Genomic DNA, 23359 nt, shown 5'->3' on the forward strand with positions numbered 1-23359 from the left:
ACACAGACTGGTTGTTTGTGACACTGCCCCCTGGTGACAGTAAACATATAGATTATAGTCTGCAAAGTTATCCGTAGGCTGTCTGTAGGACCACCACTTAACCAATATGGAGCCTGAACTTAGGGTCACAGACTCATTTGTCATTTAGATAAAGACTGGACCACAGTTTACATCCAATCACTGTAGAAGACCAGGTCATACTCACAGATCTCATTCACAAACTTTTTCTTGACATTGTATATAGTCAATTACAGTAATTATGAATTTTGGAGTGCTTGAGCATTACTGTCTTATCTTTTTGAGTAGTTGGCATCTTTGAGAAAATTGCAGGGCTTTAAAATGGGCTTCTCTTGCCCACAACTGACTTCCCACAATAATTTAAAGCTCCTTGAAGATAGTTTGTTTGTGCCCACATATGCATAAACAAATGCTCACCCCCTCTCTGTCTGCCCTTTGGTTATGCAGTAGGGAGTTTGTAGACAGATTGAATATGCACGTTGGGTATTCTGCAGCTTAACTACAGGAAAATATAGCCCACGTCAGACACATGCTATTCCTACAGGGACAGAAGCTTCCTGCTCAGAGCTGCACGATCTCTGCATGGACTGATGGAGAAAGTCTGAAGGCCAAATAAAGAAGAAATTAGTTCATACTGTACATTCTGTTCTTTCAGCAGTTACTCCCAAAACAACTGCAAATGCGAAGCTCAAGTTCCAACCTGGATGATGAATTAGGCTGTATTTGGAGCAAACACAGACTTTCATGCACATTAGCTTCATCACTTTAAGCTTTTACTTCTCCAGATAAAATCAGTAAATTTATCCTGGATTTATGTAAGTAAGTTTACACTATCAACAGAATTCCTGGGCAGATTCGGCTGTTTAGATGGACTATAGCAGTATAATCATCAGTTCTTTAGTAAATCCTAAACTATCCTCACCAAACGATGACCTTATATTCATACAATATGGGGAATATTAGTTACTGTACTGTAGTTACTGTAAACAAATACTTAGAGTAGTACCTTAATATGCTACAAGTATTTATTTTTTTAGCAGAAGCTTTGTCACGAATAAAGTCTCTTTCACCAACTACACCCAATTATCCAATAGCATATGTACTGTGGCACTATACTGACTCATTTGAATTCATTGCAGTTCAGTTTTATTTATACAGCGCCAAATCACAATAACAATCGCCTCAAGGTGCTTTATATTGTACAGTAGATTCTACAATAATAAATACAGAGAAAAACCCAACAATCGTATGACCCCCCCTGTGAGCAAGCACTTTGGCGACAGTGGGAAGGAAAAACTCCCTTTTAACAGAAGAAACCTCTAGCAGAACCAGGCTCAGGGAGGGACAGCCATCTGCCGTGACCGGTTGGGGTAAGAGAAGGAAGACAGGATAAAAGACACCCTTTCAGTTATTAGTTCAACAGTATCTTACTTTAATATGCCAAATCTCCGACTGTCTGTCCAAGCTGGGCATATAGTGAGGCGGAGGTTCTCATCTATAGTACATATTATGACACCATCATGTTGCCAAGCCACCATCTACCAATGGGCTAAAATTACACATTTTAAAATTACAAACTTAGAAAAGCATCATATGACTTTATTTTATGACAATGACGTGTAAGTTTGCTCCACAAAACCTATATTACGCATGACATTATGATATCATCACACTGCCTTGTGACTACATTTAAATTTATATAGTAGAGCAAGATCTGAGCATTGCAAGGATCCCACAAAATGGCCTCAGTCTAACTAGGTCGGTATAATAATCTTGTATGTTTGTCTTGTAGTTCTTCTCTGGCTAGTTAGCCCTGATGCAACCGGCCGTGCCCCACACAAGGTCGAGTAAACTCACCTGGTTTGGCCCCATGTTCATTATTCTACATTCGCTCTAAAATTGGACACTTATTAGCAAAATTAATGCAAATTGCATCAGTTGTTACACTCAAGTACAAACAGACTGTTTTTCTGGCTCTGGGCGCCAAATACTACAAATACACGTTTCTATTTTCTCACGCTAACATTTTCTGATATGACACAGTGACAAATTAACTCGCAGTTCTAATGTGTTTTGTCTGGTTCTGTATTTTGCATTTGCAGAAATTCGGTGATGATTGCCAGTGCTGTGCTGTTCATTCAAATCAAACTCACGAATGCATTTCACATAAAAATTAAAAAATTACGAACTTTCTTAGCAGGGTAAAAATACTATCTACAGCATAACTAGCATGGCAAAATAAGAGCTGCAAAATATCATCAGAAGTAGAGGAGCGGCATTCAAACATGATTTTTTTTTAAGTGCAGAAAAAACGACTTGCTAATTTGGTCATTTTTTGCTGTGTTGTATATTTTGGGAGAATGTGATCGCTGGGGCTGAACCTTTATGTTTTTGATTGAGAGTTCTGCTCTTTTATTGCCCCTAACGTTCCAATGGTCTTTGAGTCAGATGGGTTTGCAGAGTCCAACACAACGTTGTTGTTGGCAGGCAAGCGAGACTGGGGCGAGAGGGGAGAGCCGAGGAATGCTTTTCATGGAGAGCTCTTGACAGCGGGACACAGCGCTGATGTACCGATCAAGGTAGAGGTGTGTGAGCATGTGTGTATCTGTAAAATATTGTGTGTCTCAAAAGTTTGGAAAGCTGCAACACCAACGAATCCTCAGGAGCTCATTGTTATTACCAGGTATGTTTGAAAAGTAACATTTACGTCTTTATTTCTGCCTTGTACTGTAGTAAAACTTAAGATTTTATAAACCAAACCCTAGCACGCTTCAGTGACAATTTGTCTGTTCTCAGGCTTAAATTACACCAATACTCACAAGTCTGCTATTTATGCCTTTGGTGAAATTCTGTAATCCCTTGCTGTTATTGTTTTGCATCTGAATACTCTTTATAAGCCTGATTCCATTATCACATCCATAGTTTCTAAACTGATTATAAACCAGCAGGACTTCTTTTTGCGCAAGGCCACATTTAGCCTTTCAGGCAGCTTATATGACAGAATTAACTCACAAAAAAATGGAATCTCACTCATCATCTTTCCTCCTCTTCCTTCTTTTTCACTGACACAAACGCACAAACATGAAATAAGTTGATCTTATGTTACTTGAGGCAGAAAATGCAGAGCACAAAGTGTACAATCATTTGTGTATTTCAGGTGCTTTCTCACACAGACGGACACAGACACTTTCTTCTTGTTCTGACCCATTCACTTCCACTCCATCAACAGGTCAGCTGCTGCTTGTTGCTCCATCCTGACAGTTAACTCTGTGCCTGAGGCTGGCACAACACTGCGGGCTGCATGACACACATACAGTCACACACTTTACATAAACCAAAAGCATACACTTGTCTCTCTCTCGCTCTCTCACGCACACACACAAAAGAAAAACACACAGCGGACAGAAAAACTTTGAGGAATCTGCTGAGTGGTTTGTTCAGCAACTTGATCCCCTCCGCGACTCACACCATCGGTTCTCGAGCGCACACACACATGCACACGCACAAACAAAAGGTGTGAACTTTGCATTATTGCCTTTTCATTTTGCTTTTATAATAGATTTTACAGTTTAATTATAACGTCAGACCTTTCAGAGAGACATGATTTATTTTATCCTACTTGCTCATACTTTCTTTCTCTTTTTACAGTCTCCGATCTGTCCTTCTCTTTGTGCTCTTTCACTATAGCCTTTCTAATAGCTAGTTATTTTGTTCCGGCTTTCCTCTCTTCTCTCGACTGCACCTGTCTGCCTTTCCCTGGAGGAAAGCCCCTCCATAATCAAGAATAAGAATCAAGGCTATCATTTAGAAGAAACTTACCAAACAAGTTTCTCAATTACAAAAACAAGGGAAAACTTGAGGTTAAAGATTTGCCCTAACCTTCGTGAAGAAATAAACCCTCAAAACTATACCCAACAATCCCGCTCAACATAAAAACTCTTCACGGTTACCACATAATTGCGGACTTCCTTCCAAAAACAACGATCAATGTTCAAATTTCAGATAAATGATCTGAAACCACTTGTGCAAGGTGTGAAATCTACCACCGACCGTTTCTTTTCGGGTTCATGCTCCGTTAAGAGGAAAAAATTTGCTGGAGAAAAAGATACGAATCATTTATAATGACACGCCCCACCCAAATGAATACAGGACAGAGGTATGAAAGCTATTATTTTAGGTTACTTAGGTTTTGAGTTTAATAGCAATACATTTTCACTTTGTTTTACATTATGCAGCTGTGAGAAAATGAATGCTGATCTGGTTATTAAAAAGGTTGTCACTCTTCAAACGGCTCACTGGTGCAGCTGCGTGTAATCTAAGGCTCCTAGCTTCTGAACCTTACGCATATGTAATTCAGAAATGAACATATGTCTTCATTTGTAACTATACGGCGTTGTGTGAGTAACACATTATTGCCTAACTTCAGGCTAAAATCTTGAAAAACCTACTAAAATTTCACAGTTCAGTGATTTTACATGGAGCTTACTGACCTAAAGGTAAATGCAGTAAGTATATTAGGTATGCCCTGCAAGATATTTTCAACTGCTCCTTTATTTCTCAAGGGATCGCCACAGCGGATGGATCGGCATGTTTGATTTGGCACAAATTTGACAAAGTATGACCTTCCAACCCTCCCGTTTATCCAGGCTTGGTAGTGTGAGTAAACTAGCTTGTGACGCCCTGCGTCTCCTCCCGGTCTCGAATACGTGATTTCTCACGCGTAAAGCAAATGTGTTAACCAGGTCTGTGTTTCTGACAAAATCATGCTTAAATTAATTTAAATTTTTTTTTAAATTCATAAGAAATGTTTAAGCAACCTTTGAAATTCTGGTCTGTTAAAATATAAACAGGGGAGTAGTTTGAACTCATAGAGAAAAGACAGAAGATACTTGAACATGGAAAAAATGGTATAAGAGGCCTTTGGAGGAAACATGACTGTAAAGTTCTGCAAACCAGCAAGAACCTGAGAGCACTTTAAACCTTGAGCATTCTTTTAAAGCTTATAAAGGGCTTTATGAAAACCACATCATGCACAGTATGCACTTGTGAGAGTGGGTGTGCAGGAATACTGTGGGCTAACTACATAACTGCAGACTCAGGGAAGTGAAGAAAAGTACAGTAAGTTAGAAGAAAAAAAGAAAAGCACTGTGTGAAAGCCAGCGGACAGGCACTACTCGGGCAGAGTTAAGGGATGAAGGCATGGAAGGATGAACAGAAAGCAAATAATCCACATAAACAGCTACCTGCTAACATTTGAGGATTTACAACTAAGCTGCAGACTGGACGTGCAACTGACATTTTAATGACTACCTGGGGTAAAACTGTGAGAGAATATACTTTAGCCTCTGTAACCCTGTATTTTCTTCGCAACCTGTGAGTTAAAAAGGAAAAAAGAAAAGGTTGACAGTGCTGGAGAAATCTTCGACAACACGCAGTCCTGACTTGTTGGAAGGTGATTGTGTGGTTGCTCACGAATGCACAAAACTATGCCCCCTCTGTCACTTCTGTCTTTGAATTGCTGGAGATAAAAAGAAGACAGGAAGTACATTAAGATACCGTGTCTACCTCCTGTGATGACAGGGTCTCCAAAACATCCATGTAGCTTGATAAGGTTTGTTTACACAGTTTATGCATGTCATATCTAAACACTAAACAATAGATGCAATGTGATGAGATAAAGTTTGTGAGTTTTAAACCAATATTCAAGAAAGAAAGTAGGCCTCAATGAAGGTTAAAGGCCACAAACTTCTAGTTTAGTGTGTGTATTTTTATGCCTTCAAAGTTCAATATCTCCTAATCAGAAGGTTGGCGGTTCAATAACAGCCTGCTCCAGTATTCCAGTGAGTAAGAAATACTGTCTACTTGAATACTTTAACCACTTAAATAGAGTAAAAATTATTACCACCATTCCTGGCTGGTCAGTGCATGGTGCGACTGAGCCTGAATATGATGGCACACTCAGCTCAACTTCATCCTGAATCAAAACAAACATTTATTTGATTTTAATAAATGTAACATTGACTTAAAAAGAAAACAACTGTTCAAAAGTTTCAGATCATTTCACTCCAACCTTCAGTAGTGAACTCAAACAAACATTCATTAGGCTGCAAAGAACAGGAGAGCAGGTGGTCTGATTGTATGCGAGGAATCCAAGGCTGGGGTCAATTTACTTATTTAGTCACAGTCAGGTTACAGTCACTGTGAACATAACTTTGCCACGACCCATGAAACCAGGCACTGACAAAAGGAACACTATTTCTACGTAAATAAAAAACATTCATTTATAGTCTACAAATCTCTGTAAAATAACCACTGTAAATATATACATCTGTATCTTGTGTGTCTTTTGTCTTGTGCCTTACAGATAAGCCAAGACATAGTTGACGTAAGATAAGAAATAGTTAACACGCTTGATTAGGTGCACATTTGGGTGAATGTGTGTAAAGCAGAGCGATGTCCTCGACCTGGCAGTTATCAAAATTATGGAGGCAGACACTGTTACTCATTAACAGCGAGTGATAACCAATGCATACACAGACACAAACAGACACGAGCACACACACACGGTACCACCTGTGTTGAGCACCTGATTTCAGTGGTAGAAAGCAGACTATTTACTCTAAGGGAGCCATCCATATTGACATAACTATAAAAACAAGAGACGAGGGATGAGCGAGGAAGCAAGAAAGAGAGCAATAGTCATAAAAATAGCTGATGGCTCCCCACGTTGTGAAAGGCTGAAGATTTAGACAATTCAATGATTTAAGAGCGATTTGTCATAAAACATAAAAAGAGAATTTGGGTATTTCATCATTTCCATTACACAATATTGTTGGTCACCATCACTAATGTAAGAAGATAAAACTCTACCATGCCAAGAAAAAACAAAAAATCCAAGAGCAAAGATTCCCGCCACCTTTTTCCAGACTCAAGTTCATTTAAAGGTGAACTGAAGAATTGACCTGTAGTCAATGCAATACAAAGGCTTATGCATTGAAGACTCTGTGGAGGCAATGTCAATGCTGAATGGTGGAGCGACATATGCTGCCATCCTGGCAACATGATTTTCAGGGAAAGTCTTGGTTATTTCAGCAAAACCGGAAGTGTTTTGTCCGAAAGTGAGAAGCCTACTTTATTAGGCCATGTCCACACTAATACGTTTTCATTTGAAAACGCATCTTTTTCTCTCTGTTTTGGCCTTCCGTCCACACTGAGATGGCGTTTTTGATCAAGGAAAACAGAGCTTTTTGAAAACGCTCTCCAAAGTGGATACATTTGAAAACGCTGCTTTCGCGTCGCAGTATGGACCGCGAAACCCGGAGCCTTTTTGAAAATGATGACGTATTTTAGGACTGTGTTGCAGTCATGTGACCAATTAAACTAAGATTACGGAGGGCATTTTACAGCAGTTGTTTTGTTTGCTCTCAATTTTGACAGCCCTATTAAAGACTGACATCAGTCTGTGCATGCTCCAGATAGCTTTTCTTCAAATTCTTTAATTCTCACTCGCTTTCGCAACTTTGTACTTTTGTGTTAATTGCAGCAACAACTCCAACTCATTGTTAGTCCATTTAAAAAACTCAGTGCTTTTCCTCAACATTTTGCCGCGACGTTCCAAAGAGCTGGAAAGTAAATAAACGGCAGACAGAAACAACGCAGGTCGAATCTTCTTACGTTTCACCCATGCGCAGTACAGGAACGTAGCGTTTTCGATTGTTTCAGTGTGGATGAACAACTGTTTGGAAACGCTTGAAAACGACAGTGTGGACGCCAAGCGTTTTTAGACGAAAACGCCATTTTCAGATTTATCCAGATTAGTGTAGACGTAACCTTAGATTTTTTTTAGTTTTACAATGTGACAGAGTGGAGTTAGAAGTAAAGCTCATCAAATTAAATCTTACTTGGTTATCACTTAAATAAACATGACTATGACATTCTATTTGGATTTTTGTTTTGTACTCATCAGTTTGAACATCATACTTTGAAGATCAGCGATCCAGCACTCATCTTTTCCCTCCTTCATCATCCTGCATTTCCTCCTCCTCCTCTCCCTCACATCTTTCCGCCTCCTCCTCCACCTGTGTGTTTTCTGGTTCATTGGGTGGGGAGTTAAACATTCCAAGCATGCACATAACACACACACACACATGCATGTACACACAAATTCATGCCCCCCTCCCACATTCCACACCAATCCTCAGCCATGACTAACTCCATTTGTTCAGCTCTGGTCACTGTCTTAGTCCACTGCTTGTGTTTGAGAGAGGGGATAAGGTGCGTGTGTGAGATTGCATGTGCTTAACTCATAGCTCTTTTTGCTAATCTCTTCTTGTCAACTGACATCTAAATGTCCCCCAAAACCATAAAAAAGAAAAAAAAAATCTGCAACAACTAAGAAAATTACCCAAATTAAGTTAAAGCCTTTTTAAACATGACTGAAACAAGACTGGTGGTCTCAGTACTACCTTGATGTATGCATGTTCCACAGTTACATCTTTCCAGTTGAAACTTAAAAGCTAACATTATCTTAATCTTGCGAAGCTCAACAAAAAGTTGACCGAGTAGCAGTATTTTAGTGATGTTTAATTGTAAGTAATGGATCTCACTCATTCATGTATTTTCGTCTAGCATAGTAAGAAGTAAAAGTAGTCATTATGCTAGTTTAGTCTGAAGCTTTTGTATTCTATAATTTGCAGCTTGCAGGTGTAATCTACAGGTACATAAAATTTCTGAAATGTTGCATCATGCTTATAGGTAGCTCGAAGTAGCAGATGAGTGTCTCCAAACTTATGAGTGTCTCTACTGAGCTTTTTATCAAGACAGCTTTATCAGGGAAAACCCTCTGACATGTAACGTCTCAATATTAACATTGATTGTTATTCTCTCGATGACAAATTCAAAAACTGTGGTCAAAATGTTGCCATAGGAGGATTCAGTGGTACTGAACAGGTCAATCAAAATAGCTGTGGGCTGTAGTGACATGTAGTTACAGTTCTAGGTAGGTGCACATTGGATTATGCCATAGATTACATCGTAGGGTTTCAGAGGGGTTTGTGGTTAGGACCTACCTAAAGAGCAAATTTCCCTCTGAAGCATAAATCCTCAGAACACCAGAACAAATTAAGCCAACAACAAAAGGTCACAAACAAATTAAAATTACAACCTTAAACAAAGAAAAACAATCCAGTTAGCTAATTATAAAAAAAACAGCAAACAAAATGCTTGAAGAGTTCAAGACTTCATGAAAACAAATCTGGTTTTAGAAAACAGAATAAAACGTATTTAAACAAACACAATGAAGACAAGGAGTTTCGAGGTAACGAATTCAAATCACCTACAACATAAGTTTTTGTTTTTTCTTTTTTACCAACTTCTTTAGATACATAAGAAACTCTATAGAAGAACTGATCCAAGCTTCTTAGTAGATAACCTGTTTTAGACAGTAAGGATAATCAAAATGTAAATTGGTACCAGTGATATTGACCTCTTGAATCAAGAGGAAGCAAGTTGAGTCTGTCAATCATTATATAGTGACGTTTAAAAAAAGAGCCTAATATGATCTATAGAGTTGATTATATATAAAAGTAAGAGGAAGAAGATGTGTTTTAGAGGCAGTCCGATACACACTGTCAGCATACTCCATTACTGACAGGTCTAACATTGCGTGTAAAGCAGCATCTGGAAATATCCAAAAGGCAAACACCAAAGTTAAGTTTTTTCAAAACATAATCAATATGTGGTTTAAAAGAAACCTCAGCTCTCTTTGTTTTACAGACGCAGGATTATGTTCCTTTTATGCCATCTCGCCCAAATTAGAGACTCGATGATCCGAAACATGTCGCAAAGGGGAAAACAGGCCTACTGTTCTTAACCACAAAAAGCTGTTTATTCAGAAATACATGGCTGCATCGGGACAACAAGCTAAAAAATGTAACGAAAATGTAACTTTTTCCCACTGGTCCATTAGCTGACTGTTATTCCCAGGTTAAATTTTCAATGTGTACCCGATGCTGTTAAATGTTCAAACCTAAACTGAAGTGCCACTGCATTCTTATGTGAGCGCTTTCCTTTCCCCCACATTCTCCATTTTCCACTACATCCCACTGCCTTCCCTAAAGCTCCAACAACACAACAGTTAAATCCCAGAAAGCAGCTCATAAGTACCTTTGTTAATTACATATAGAAGAATAGGCCCGTTGTGATCTGGTGTGATAATGGTGCCAGTGCAACAGAGGGATTACCTTTGGATAATAATACACTGAGCTGACCAGTGTGATGAAGGGCCATGTAGTGGGAAATAATTAACACAGCTAACTGTTCTGCAGACCCTTCAGCAAGAAATCAGCACTATGTGGTTACTTGGAGCATCTTAATGTCCTGAGTTGGCTGAATGTGTAACTAATATCTGTTTTCAAACTCTGTTTTTGTAATCTTTCACAGATCTGGTCAATGTTTTGCCTCTTATTTTGGGAAAAAATGCAAGAAATGTCAGTTATGCAATTTTCTCCTGTGTTTTAAACCATTAACAATAAACAACAGAGGATATGCTCGCTACTTTGGCTGGCTGCAAGTCCTAAAATGGCTGTACCACACAGTGTAAGGATCTGGATACGAACTTTTGCCTTTTAATAGTAGTTTCTGAGCACTTTGGACACCAATTTCACTCCTTTCATTTTCTATGAAACTTATCCCTTCATGCCTAAAATGGCTCAGATGTAACTCTACCCCCACATGCTGCTCACATCCCCCTGCTGTATGGATTCTACAGCAACAGCTGGCACTGGGGATAAAGATAGAGTATTTGTGTCCCCTCTTATGTAGTGGTTTTCATCTTTTTGTCGTGTTGCAGTGTATTTTTTTTATTCACTTAGGAAAGAAAAGACTGCAGAAAAATGACTTTCTATAGAAACTTGTGATTCTTTCAGGGGGAAAAAAACAGCACTGTAGCATTTCCTCCTATTGTAGGCATGATATTTACTTTCATAAACCTTCCAAATATGAAATCTTTAGTTGTTGTATGCTGAAGCTATAGACAAGCTGTCCACCTTAACATCCTGTGCAATTAGTTTCCACTCCCTGGAGTCAAAGGTCATCAGTATGTTTGACAAAATGAAGAGAGTGTGGCCAAATGTCTATTACATGTCAATCACATTTGACACCAAAGGTGTAATGGTGATAATACTGGTCAGACTGGTGTTGGGTTCCTGTTGTTTTGTTTATTACACAAATAACACAAACACACCCACATAGATACAAGCTCACAGCTGCCCACAGTGGTGTATAACTTCAACTCATGTCAGTATGACAGGCTGAAGGGAAAAAAGTGTCTGTGTTCCAAGTCCCAATGATCACTTTTCAATATGCCATTTGTAATGCCACCAGGAATCAACAGCTGAAGTGTGTGTGTGTGTGTGTGTGTGTGTGTGTGTGTGTGTGTGTGCATGGTAGGTGGGGGTTAAAAGGGGTCTGAAAGGATCTGATTTAAAGGCAGACAAGGGAGCGAGAAAACAGCAGAGACAAAGAAAGTGGGAAAGGATTTAAAATGCCAGAGAGAGAAAGAAAGTGAGAGTGAAAACAGACACACTGCAGAGTGAGATGTAAAAGGCAGCAAAGTACATACAGTTAAGTCTGTGACACTCAAAAAACTTTCTTGTGAACACTTTCTACTGTTTCACCTTTAAAAGAAAACAGTTTATGGTAAAAAGCTTTAAGTGTAAAGGCTGATAATGATCCAAAGTAACCTGGAGCATTATTCCACTGTGATATTGATGGATAAAAATTGGGTGTCAGCAGGAGTGTTTTCTTAAAATACACACTGCTTTATATTGTCTTATGGCGTCTTTCTATTCATCTGCTTAAAAACACTTCCAGTTACTACAAACTGGTATCTAGAAAGTCCATGCGGGTCTACTGAAGACTAAAAACATATTGTATGCTTCACACCTGCACAGCAGATTAATGGGATTACATTTATGAGATGGTTTGCTTACAATTATCACTGCTGTCTATGGCTGTATAACTAATTTTATTAAATTCAGTGCATAATTTAAACAGATGTTTTATAAATAGTTAATAGGAAACAATAAAGACAATAGATTTCAATCATTGTAAGCAATTTTTGTTGACTTACAATCACTTCACTTCACAACTGAGGTCTTTAATTGTTAAAACTTAGGTTATAAGTTTGCAATAATTTATATTACCTCATTAAATCTGTTAATACATGCTTGATGATGTTTGTAACACACACTAGAGACAAAGATGTAAAAATGCAGTGAAACTAATGTGTGCTGTCCTGTGGAGTTCCACTTGTGTTATTACAGTCTCCTCTGGTGCCAGCATGTGCTTTCTCTGACCCTACGTTACAGCCACACACATTCACAGTGTGTGTACATAAACTGATGTTCACACTCTCCCTGACCCCTCCCTGATCTGCCAGGTGCCCTCTGACCTGCTGTGCTGTAGCGTTGACCAAACATACCCCAACCCCACAGAGACCACAATACAGCACTGTGGCGCCACACAATAATGCACCATGTAAGGGAGAGACAGAGAAGCCGGGAGAGAAGGAGAGCTGAAAAAAGGGAATTGGGGGGAAATACTGCATGTAAACGTTAATATATGTAAGGTCACATTTAAAGTAGGAATGAAGAAATACCCTGCCTTTTTATTAATCCTCCTTTTATATTAGACTACTTCTATCAGGGGTGTGTAATTATTCTAAAGACATTTCCAGTATTTTTAAATGATTACAAATTTAGTCATAAAGTCTGTGAAATATTTCTGTTTGTTTCTCAGTATTTTTTCCACACTGCCCTTTTTCTATCTTATCTTCTCCTGTTGCTTTTCCTTCTCCTGCACCCCTCCACAAACAGGCATCACATCTTAGCAATACTGCGACACAGCGTCAGCCCCTGCAGAGAACGTCCAGACAGCCCCATTAAACCCCACCATTAGCAAACTCAAAGCAAACATTGACTTTATCTAAATTTGGGCTAATAGCCTTCAACATTAGCAGACCCCATAAAACAGTGAGCTGCAGGACTGCTCCACAAGGTCCCCAGCTTGTTGCCCGTGAAGAGGTCCACATCAGTGCTAGTTAATCTGTAGGACATGTCATATTGTAGAATAAGTTCTAGGTTTTGAAAAATCACACTTTAGACTAACACGTAAAAGGGACATGCACGAGTATTTCAGGTCTTTTTTTTAAAGTGCATTGTTGGTATTTGCAGTTGTTTTTTTGACAGCCACAGCTGCACCAGCCCAAACAGTCAACACCATTTGGCCCTGACGTTAGGATTTAACAAGAGGAACTGAAAGAGTCATTTGGATCCTTTGAAGCTTCCCTTTGTCAGTTAATCACCTCATAATCAACCAGCACGCACACACACACACACACACACACACACACACACACACACACACACACAGTCTGTTTCTTCTCTCAAACAGAGGATAAAAGCCTCAGTTAAATCATAAATTAAAGTGCATAATCGTTTAAACCATTTACTAAAGGGCTCCTTAGTTTTTCCATAATACACTAACAAAAAACTCTGTAGGTTATAGGTATAAAATACTGGTTCCAAGCAAGAGAAGAAGCATTTTCTAAGGCCTAGCGTGGATTCTGATGAATGTTTCACCCATTTTGGATAATCTAGGTTTAGCACCTCCTGTGCAAACACTGAGACTGGCAGGTAAACACCCCCAGGTCATATAATGGTTATCAGCATGTGAAATGGCATTTACAATTGTTAGCTGTGACTAAGGATGCTTTGAATGCTTAAACTAGTGAGGTGAAAGAGATTCATTGATGTGAGTCTGTTACAGCTGCGCCATATCGCATACTAGTCCAGATTTTTATATATCAAATTGTACTATTGTGATACCATTATATAGCAATGCCTTTTATGTTCCCTAGTGCGCACAACAAGACATACCTGGGCACTGAGGGTGAGCGGGTACAATTTGGTACCTAAACAGGAGCTATCTCGACAACCTCCAACAAAGTAAATACTTTACCAAATATGCAAGAAAAATGGTGATGTGCAACAAAAACTAAACAAATGACTTCACTGACAGGAAGAGTAAACAGTGAATGAAATTAGTAATATGTTTACATGATGGAAAAGCAGGGCCTTGGTAGGAAGTTCAACTTAAGATACAACCTCTGAGCTAGTTTTGTTATGTGAAAACTATTTCACTATAATGCTAATGCTAGCACAATGTTTTTAGTAGATTCACTCTCTGAATTAGGTAGTCTGTCCTTAATAACCCTAATTCGTGGAAAAGGATGGAAAATACCCTTCATTTACTTACACTGGTGCTACACTGCAGCTAATCTGCGATAAAATGTGATGCTATATTGCCCTTATAATGTGTCTTGTTACAATGAAGCATAAAGCAGCGGTCTAAAAAGCAGCTGTTCCATTAAAGAGGAATCATTCTGCTCTCTTCCATCTAAATCCACTAAATGTCAGCCAGGCAGAAACTTACTGCTACATTTTATTTTATCTTTAAAGTAGCCACTATTTTTTAACTCTTTGTTACAAAGAGTATCTAATTACTAAACTTAGAAATAAAAGTCATTACTGTAGTTGTATGTTTTGTTTTTACCTCTCTTGGTATACTCGACTGATGGCTGGATAAAACAGACATTTTAAATTGTCGTCTTGGGTACTGGGAACTTTTGGCAGGAATTTTTCACAATTTGTTGACAGATTTTAAACCATTGATAACAAACTTTAAATAACTGATGGAAAAATAAAGGGATTGCGAGTTGTAGTTTTCATACCCATCAGTTCATCCTGCCCTCCAGCCATCTTTAACTCTTCTAAAAACTTAAAACCTGTGCTATTTATGTATTCCACTTACCTCTGATTACTGTCTCATTCTCCAGTCCTCTTTACCTAACCACAGTTCTCTCCTACATATCACTGTTAGTGTTAGCATGCTAATTACATTCCTCAGTAGTGAGTGTGTGGGACAGAGGGTTGTTAAGGGATTGTGGGCCCTGTGTGTGCACCTCTATGCATGACTGCTTATACATGTTAAATTATATTTATGGGTAGAAACTTCTACTTGTATATGTTTCCAGCGTCTGTGTATGTGGCTGTTTACACTCTGCACTTTCTGTCTGTCATTTCCTGCAGTGACGATGAACTGCTCTCTCTCTCTCTCTCCCTCTGTTTCTCAATGTGTGTTTGCAGTGTTGCTTCTTTGGCAGCTTTCATGGAATGAAGATGCATTTTTAATGTGGCTGTGGGCTTTTTTACACTTATTATAACAACAACCCACGGCAATGAACCCTCTCATCGCCGTGTCTGTTTCTCTCTCTTCGTCCAGATAATGGGTGGTCTATACGGCACAATCACATGGAAAACATGAAACTGTTTAGACAGAAGAGTACATCAGGAAACCATGTACAGAAACCCACAAATCATCTCATTTCTGGGTACGTCTTTTTTTTCTGAATTTGCTTCCAGAGAGATCTAAGACTGTGACATGCCATTTCAACACATAAGCTCGTACAAAGAGGAAAACAAAAATCTGGTGGATTAACTTCAATAATGGCATTAATATCATCCTACCAGTCGTGCACCAGTTGTTTGACCATCAAGCTGCAACAGCTGTCTTATATAAATACCAACTGACAGACTGATAACCATCTGACATACACATGGCATTTTTCATCACATAATTAATGTATCTCCATATGTGTAAATGCATACACAATAACAGCATATACATCAATAAACCACAACTGCATGTGCTCAGTGTCTAACACATTTAGTAGATTGTTCAACTCTATCTTCAGAACGCACCAAAGCTAGCAGTTTAAGTCAGTAGAAAGTCAAAATGCAACATCTGCTCTACAGAATCTGGTTTCTTTGTATAATTGTTTAATGCTGAGGGAAATTGGACTAGAAGGAGGCCATTATTCTCGAAGTCTAAGGAAACTCTTGGAGAGTGTATTTGTAGCTGCAGTGGAAATATTTGGAAGTTGCATTACATCTGGTTCAACGTGCAAATCTGCCACGGTTTAACATTTTGTGAAATATGATTAGAATCAATACCACTCTCATGTCTATACTGTACACATTAAGGTAAAGAAGGTAGCTTAACAGCATAAAGATCAGAAACAGAGGTAAAAAGTCTGATTCTGCCAAAAGTGACAAAATCCAAAGAGCAGTTCTGAAGTTCACAAAGGATTCCTGGAAATGTCAAATATTTGATTTGATCCGGAATCTAACTCTGTCCAAAGCTGCAGGCAGCCTCAAATCCACTGGCCTACTACTTTTTGACCCCTGAAACCAAGCTCGGTGCTGTTCAGCTAACAGGCGAGAATGCTAATCTCTCAGCTGCTCAGTCTCATGCTCAGCTACACACACTTATGCACGCAGACCCCAGTTCACACAGTGCAGTTGTGTAAGCCTCTGGAGTGCAGCAACTCTACATCTGTTGCAAGGGGCACCAAAGTTGCCTCTTCATCACTAACTGCCTGTCTCACTTTCTCCGTGTCACTTGCTCTTTCACTGCTTCTGACTAGCTTCCATTGCCTTATTTTAATATTCATCTCTTCCTTTAGTTTAACAAAGCAGTTAGCTTTTTCAGGCTTCCTGCTTCCACTTGCCAATCAGCTCTCATAGTGGATAAAGCTCTTCAGTACCATGTGATGCTCAGCGTGGATGAACCCCAACTACACACGACACAATCCACAGCAACAGGTATTAAAGCCTTATGTTTAACAATTTATTATTATAATAAACATTTTCTGCTTTACAATGTGGTACTTTTAAGGTAATGCTTTTTTACATAATGTCCTGGATTATAAAATAGCTTAAATTTACTTTAACTGCATCTTGTGTAGAAAGAGTAATGGTCTGATAAATGATACCACGAGCCCTTGTTTTCAATTTTAAATGTCCTATTTTGAGCTGTGATATTTTTATTTTTCTTGTTTATTGCTGACATAGCTGGCATATTTCTCTGAGATATCTCAGTAGTCACACATTTAAAATGTTTCTTTGTATCATTTCCTAGAGTGCAGTGAAAAATGCAACAAATAAGTCAGTCAGATTAAGATTCTTTACAGGATTCTTGTTTAATTTCTCATCCCTTTGACTCGATTTTGTACTTAAAAACTGGAAAACATCAACTTTTGTCTCACTTCATTTCTCAACTGCGGTAATTTTAAAATTTACTTTGTCACAAAGTAAATTCGCTCTTTCTATTTAGTTGAACGTATCTCACGTGTTTTTGAGAGAAAGACCAGTTGCTTGCTTGTCTCAACCTATTCGTTTTGATATTTACAAAGATTTGAAGTTTATTAATTTAGGTTTTGGTGGGCTACGCTTGACTTTTTCTGACCCTAATCTGTACAACAAAGCTGCTCAGTAGCTAAAGGTAGGTCTCTATACGGGGCACTTTATTGGTACTTGGGCAGTTTTGTCAAGAACGAGCTATAAATCATTTTGGACGCTGCTTTGGTTCAAGTTCAGCCTGTGAAGAAAACCCCAGGAGAAATGAAATGCTACTGAAGATGATATATCTACAAGCAAGTTAGCAGACAGGATGAAGTAAAATATGCTTGGTTTTTGTACTAACTTGTTGTAATTTGGATTCTATTATGCAAAAAAAAGTTGGTGACGGGGAAGATTTGAGAGATTTGCAATCTTTTAAATGCTATAAAGTGAGCTCTGTTCCCCTCGTGCTCTCTTGCCCCCTTTCTCACACTCTCTGCTGTTAAGTGTTTTCAGCCACTGTCCACTTCCCCTCCTATCCCCACCTCACTTGTACCCACTGGTTTCTTTTCTCACTAGGTCCCTTCTATCATCCATTCTTACTCCAATCTCCCTAGTCCTGCCCCCCTTCCTTCCGATTTTTTTCCACGTCTTTCCTCCATTCTCCTTAATCTTGCTCTCTGTCCTTCTCTGCTGCCTGACTAAGCTGACAGACTGCAGTCAGTGAGTGGGAGGATATGCATTGTACAGCAAACATCCCTAATAGGCTAATCTAATCTCATCTCTTTGCGGTCTATGGCCCTGTGTTTACTTTCGGCCCCGTGTCTGCATGCTGGCTCTGCCTCGCCTCGCTGAATGCAGCTTTGTTCCGACTAAAAACTCATCGTTGGTGTGATCTGAGGAACGGGCGCCAGCTCCACAACTGTCTGCCCATAAAGCCTGCAGGCAGGCAGGGAATCGCTCTCATCTATGTACAGCTTGTTGTTGTTTGTCTCTATTACGCTGATTTTCACTGACAAAAAACACATTGCTGAACAAAGTACAAGGAGCTGTTCTGTAACCGATGGTGGTGACAGACCCCCCATACGGCTGCAGAATTCAGTTTGTGATCTGCACCGATTATCTGAAGCTCTGATACTCCAGACATAAGTTATGTGTTAAAGGCTGTACAGTGATTTTTAAATTTACAGCCACGTGACTTTATGAGGTCAGGTGAAAAACTCAAGTACATCCCATGATTCAAAAGCTCGTAGAACCACTGTTAACAGCAAGATCTTTAAGTAATCATTTTCTTTATCAGTCTATCACATCTTTATGGAGGAATTTTGGCCCACTCTTCTTTACAGTGTTGTTTGAGCTTATTGAGGTTCTCTGTGCATAAAATTCTCATGCCACAGCATTTCAATTGGATTGATGACAGGACTTTGCAACGCCATGATTCTTTTCTTTTTCAGTATTCTGTTGCAAACTTGCTGATGTGTTTGGGATTGTTGTCCTGTGTTATGATCGTATTGCTGTCTGACAAATGGCCTCCCATTCGATTCTAGTGCAGCTGGTACAGGTCTGTGAGTCGTTTGGTACTGGGCCGCGAGAGTTGAGGCTCTGGTGTGAAATTCATGGTTTTCAGGGTTTTTATCCATTTTAAGCGTTATTTTTTTAATCGTTTTTATCGTTAACTCGGTTTCCCTGGTTCATTTCCCGTGTGTTATGAATAAATCTTCTTTATTTTGGTACCGGTACTGGTTTTATTTTGTTGTATTTATCCGTGACACCTTAAAGGTCGGTCCGTGAAAATATTGTCGGACATAAACCGGTCCGTGGTGCAAAAAAGGTTGGGGACCGCTGTTTAAGAGTGCTTTGTTATACAGGAGTTCATGCTTAACTCAGTGACTGCAAAGCAAATTGAAATCACCACTATTGTGCTTGACTCTTGGTATGAGGTGTTTGCTCTGATATGCTGTGTTTGGATTTTGCCAACATGGTGCAGTGCATTACAACTAGACATCTCCACTTTGGCCTCATTTATTCAAAGGACATTGTTCCAGAGGTTTTGTGGTTAGTTCAGATGCAGCTTTGCAAGCCAGAGTCAAGCTGCCATGTTGTTTTTAGAGCAAAGAGGTTTTCTTCTGGCACACCTTCCAAACAAGCCATACTTATTCAGTATTTTTCTAATTCCACTGTCATGAACTTTAACATTTAAGAAGCTAACTGAGGCCTGCAGACCATGAGACGTAGCTCTTGAGCTTTTTGCAATTCCTTTCAGAATTTTATGGTCTGTGGTGGATTTGCTGGGACGTCCACTCCCGGAAAGACTACGGCATTGTGCAAATGCTCCAGACCAGCAAATTGCCAGCGCTTTTGCTTTTATAGATATGGTCACAGTTGCTTGTAATTAATCAAATACATTTGATTAGCAACCCCTGGCTGCTATTTACTCTCTTAAGTCCAGTAAGCGGTAAGGGTGTAGTTAGTTTTTCACAGTTTTTCATGCAATTCTGTTAAAACTGTATGAATAAAACAACCACTCAAAGAGAAAGTTATAGTCAGCAGCAACAGTGACTGAAGTGACAGTGACTACATCTGGAGCTTATGATGACATGTAGCTATATTTACAAAGGAGTATCTGAATCCTGAAACTGAAAACCAAATAACGTTGCAAAATATGAAGATCTGAATATTCCAATAGTCAAAGGGTTTTTTTACTTGAATGGTGTCACAGTAGTATCTTTGGGATAACCAAGAGGTCCCAGGACAGTACAGGAACATCTCAGAAAAATGTAATAACCAGACAGAGTGTTTGGATCTATGGTAATTCAGTGACGTAGAGTTAAATGAAGGAATGCAAATATATTATAGATTCTGAACAAATATATCAATTCTGACTGCAATACTCTACAGTTGTTGATATCAGTACTTTTGTTACTCACCCCTGACAGCGGTGGAAATAAGGACCATCTCCAACAACAGACAGACCCGGAAAAGCCCCATTTTTGTATTTTTATGAGGAAGAAAAAAGGTTGGACGATTAGATCTGAAAGGAAATTAAATGACAAAAAAGATATTAAGATTCTTATTAATGTTTAACACCTGTGGTGCTACTGAGTTCCTGCCTTAAAGGCGCAGTTTTTATTAGATTTCTGTATGTAAATGATCACTTAATCAACCACACTTTTCCCTTCTGTCTTCACAGTCTCTGGTCACGTTTATCATTTCAACATTTGATGCTCTCTTATGATCAGATGCTGTCAAAATAGCTGCTTGTGAAATGAAATGCAGTACCAAATGGTGAAATGAAAACCTTGCCATGAATTTTAAAAGAAAAAATGCCCCAGAAATAACCCCAGAATCTCTTCTTTTTGGTGTATCATATGTTTAAAATAATTTCTTGATCTAATCAGTGGCAGTGACAACAAAGTAAGGTGTTCATCAACAACCAGACAGAAGAATAAATCTGTCAGAACACTTTCTGGAAGTCAGACTACTTTCCTTGCAGATTTATTCTGTCCACCTGTCCATAAGTCTCTCCTTACTCCGTTTTTAATCTTTCTGCCCCATAAATTTCCTCCCAAACCTTATGAGATCTTATTTCAATACTTCACATCTTTATCTTTGATCAGTATCTGTCATCCGCTGGGTCTCAGCTCACTAGGAACTGCTACTCACTTTAAAGTGCAAGATAACTGATTTGGCAGTGACTGAGAATTAAGCTGAGATCTTCAGTGAGGTTACATTTTATTTGCGTTAAACACCTTACTACAAAACTTTTCAGTAAGGTGTTTTACGCAATTACAAGTACATTATTACTATTAGGCAATTTCACGTTATTTCCGCAAATTCTAACCAAAAACATTAAAAGTATTTAGAAAGGGAGAAAAATCCTGTATTTTGTGATAGCTTTCATGAATATGAGTCCAGACTGGAAATCTGTACGTGTATGAAAAATGTGGACGGTACTATCATGAAGCCACATCTGCCAATATCTGCCCGTTTTAAAACTTTTGAACGATGTGAATATGCTTCAAAAATTGGTTTTTACTTTAGTCATTGGGAATTTGGTAAGCACTGCAACAGAATATAACTCGGTTACCAATTTCTATAGGAAATGTTTTTTTTTTTCCAAAAGAACATGCAAGCTAATAAAAGGGAATTAAATTGAAAGAGAGCAAACAAGTTCACTGTGAAACTCACTATGAATAGTGAGTGCATAAACATTAACATTAATGTACTTCAGTGACTTCAGAAGACGGACTTACTGTTCTGTTCTCAGCCGTGTTGCGGTATCCTCAGTATGTTACCCGCCGGGGGGGACACCACGCCGTTATTCCGCAAAAAAAGTTATTCACCTTAAGTCCAATGACTGGAAGACTACAATAACTTGATTGTGTAGACACGTGTTTGTGACTGAAATACCAACTTGTATTAAATGAAGTCTACTTGGACAAAGTAAAGCGACAATTACGCGACTAAACGCAGAAAACTGAATTCATGAGCACGGTCAAACACATGAGCGCTCAAAATGTATCTGTAGTATTTCTGAATGACAGCCCGCATGTAAACGGCTCCAATGAGAGTAAGAGAACCGGGAAAAGAGAAAAGAAAACAGAGAGAGAGAGAGAGAAATGCATCAACACTCTCGCCAGTAAACTATCGAGATAACTATGTTTAGAATAAAAACCTTAATATCATATCCTCATCGCCTCCAGCAGCGGTAAGCCGTCTGTATTTCAGCCGCAGGCGAGAAAACAAAACTCCAGTCGACGGATTGTCCCAGCACGTAACTTTCAACCAATCAGAGGGCAGGCCAATCAGAAAATAGACCAATCAGAGAGCAGGAGCGTGCAGGACAAATTTGGAGCGGTTTATAGCGGCGAGGAGGGGGACACTTACTCAAATGATTATTATTAATATTTTTTAGTTACAGCAATAATGCACAAAAGAACAGATACGTTACAACAGGCACTCTAGGAAAGCTGAACGAGTCTTTAAAAATGAGATTTTTTTTTCTATTATTTTCTATTATTATTATTATTGTTGCTGTTGTTGTTGTTGTTGTTGTTGTTGTTGTTGTTGTTGTTATTGTTATTATTATTATTATTCTTTTTATTATTAGTAGTAGTAGCAGCAACAGCAATAGAAATGGCATCTAATAATATAGACTTGTACAACTTTGACTACTACTACTAGATCTATAGCAATAAGTGTATAATATATGATTTCTCTATTCTATTCTATTCTATTCTATTCTATTCTATTCAAGCGCATCTACGATTTCGCGGACCCCAATAGACGTCTCCAGGTATGGATCTACATTGCCCCCTAGTGGCACTTGTACGTTATTACAGCAATATAATAAATAGGTATAGGTATAGGCAGAGGCAATATATGTTACACAGTGGCTTACAGACACTGACTAAAAGTCGACCTCTATATAGGACTGCCTGTGTTGATAAGAACATTTGAAGATGAGGAAATTAACATGTAATACCATGGTTCAAAATTATACATATATAATAATTGCATATGCAGACACAGGGCGCATACCAGCCTTATCTTTGAGACGATCAGTGACTCAGTGTTTGAAGGCATTCTGATTTTTCATTTGAGAAATGTAAAAAACCTGGAGAAAGTTGGGCTGTTGTAGGAGTTGTCTGGCAATTAACTCATTCCACTGGACAGAAAAATGATAAAAAAACAGTCTTCTACACTGAAGCTCTAAAAATGCTGTTGAGCGATTTTTATTGCAAAGACCAGGTCAGTTTCCAGGGAATAAAAGAAAGCGTCTACATTAAATGTGTATCAGTGTCACATGTTTAGTGCAAACTGTCACGTTACCACAGCTGTTTGTTTACTTCTTTGTTCCACCACCGGAAGAGGATGTCTGGGTTAATTATGAATTATGTTAATTGAGTATGCAAAACATTATTACATTGAATACCAAACAGATAATTAAAATAACAGATAACCTTTATGAGGAAATTCTATTACCCACCCAGCCATTCATTTTCTTAACTACTTATCCACCTTGTAGTGGCTGAAGACTAGCCCAGCTATCACAGTGTGAAAGGCAGGACTGGTCATCATTACAGAGCCAACACGGAGAG

The 23359-nt window shown here is 38.8% G+C and overlaps 1 protein-coding gene across 2 annotated transcripts in view; it reads right to left on the reverse strand.

Annotated features, from left to right (window-relative positions):
- Nucleotides 1-22013, reverse strand: part of fgfrl1a (fibroblast growth factor receptor like 1a) — a 64515-nt gene extending 42502 nt beyond the window's left edge. The window contains exons 1-2 of one of the 2 annotated variants that reach the window (XM_005467282.4): nucleotides 21934-22013; nucleotides 20186-20289 (exon numbers count right to left, since the gene is read on the reverse strand). In XM_005467282.4, the coding sequence (XP_005467339.1) occupies nucleotides 20186-20289; nucleotides 21934-21944 (115 nt within the window). In that variant the 5' untranslated portion in view covers nucleotides 21945-22013. Of the gene's footprint in view, nucleotides 1-20185; nucleotides 20290-21511 lie in introns of both variants that reach the window. The other variant, XM_005467283.4, reaches the window with a different exon arrangement.
- Nucleotides 22014-23359: the final 1346 nt, after the last annotated feature.

The sequence above is a fragment of the Oreochromis niloticus genome, linkage group LG2, assembly GCF_001858045.2.
Source record: "Oreochromis niloticus isolate F11D_XX linkage group LG2, O_niloticus_UMD_NMBU, whole genome shotgun sequence".
Lineage (NCBI taxonomy): Eukaryota > Metazoa > Chordata > Actinopteri > Cichliformes > Cichlidae > Oreochromis > Oreochromis niloticus.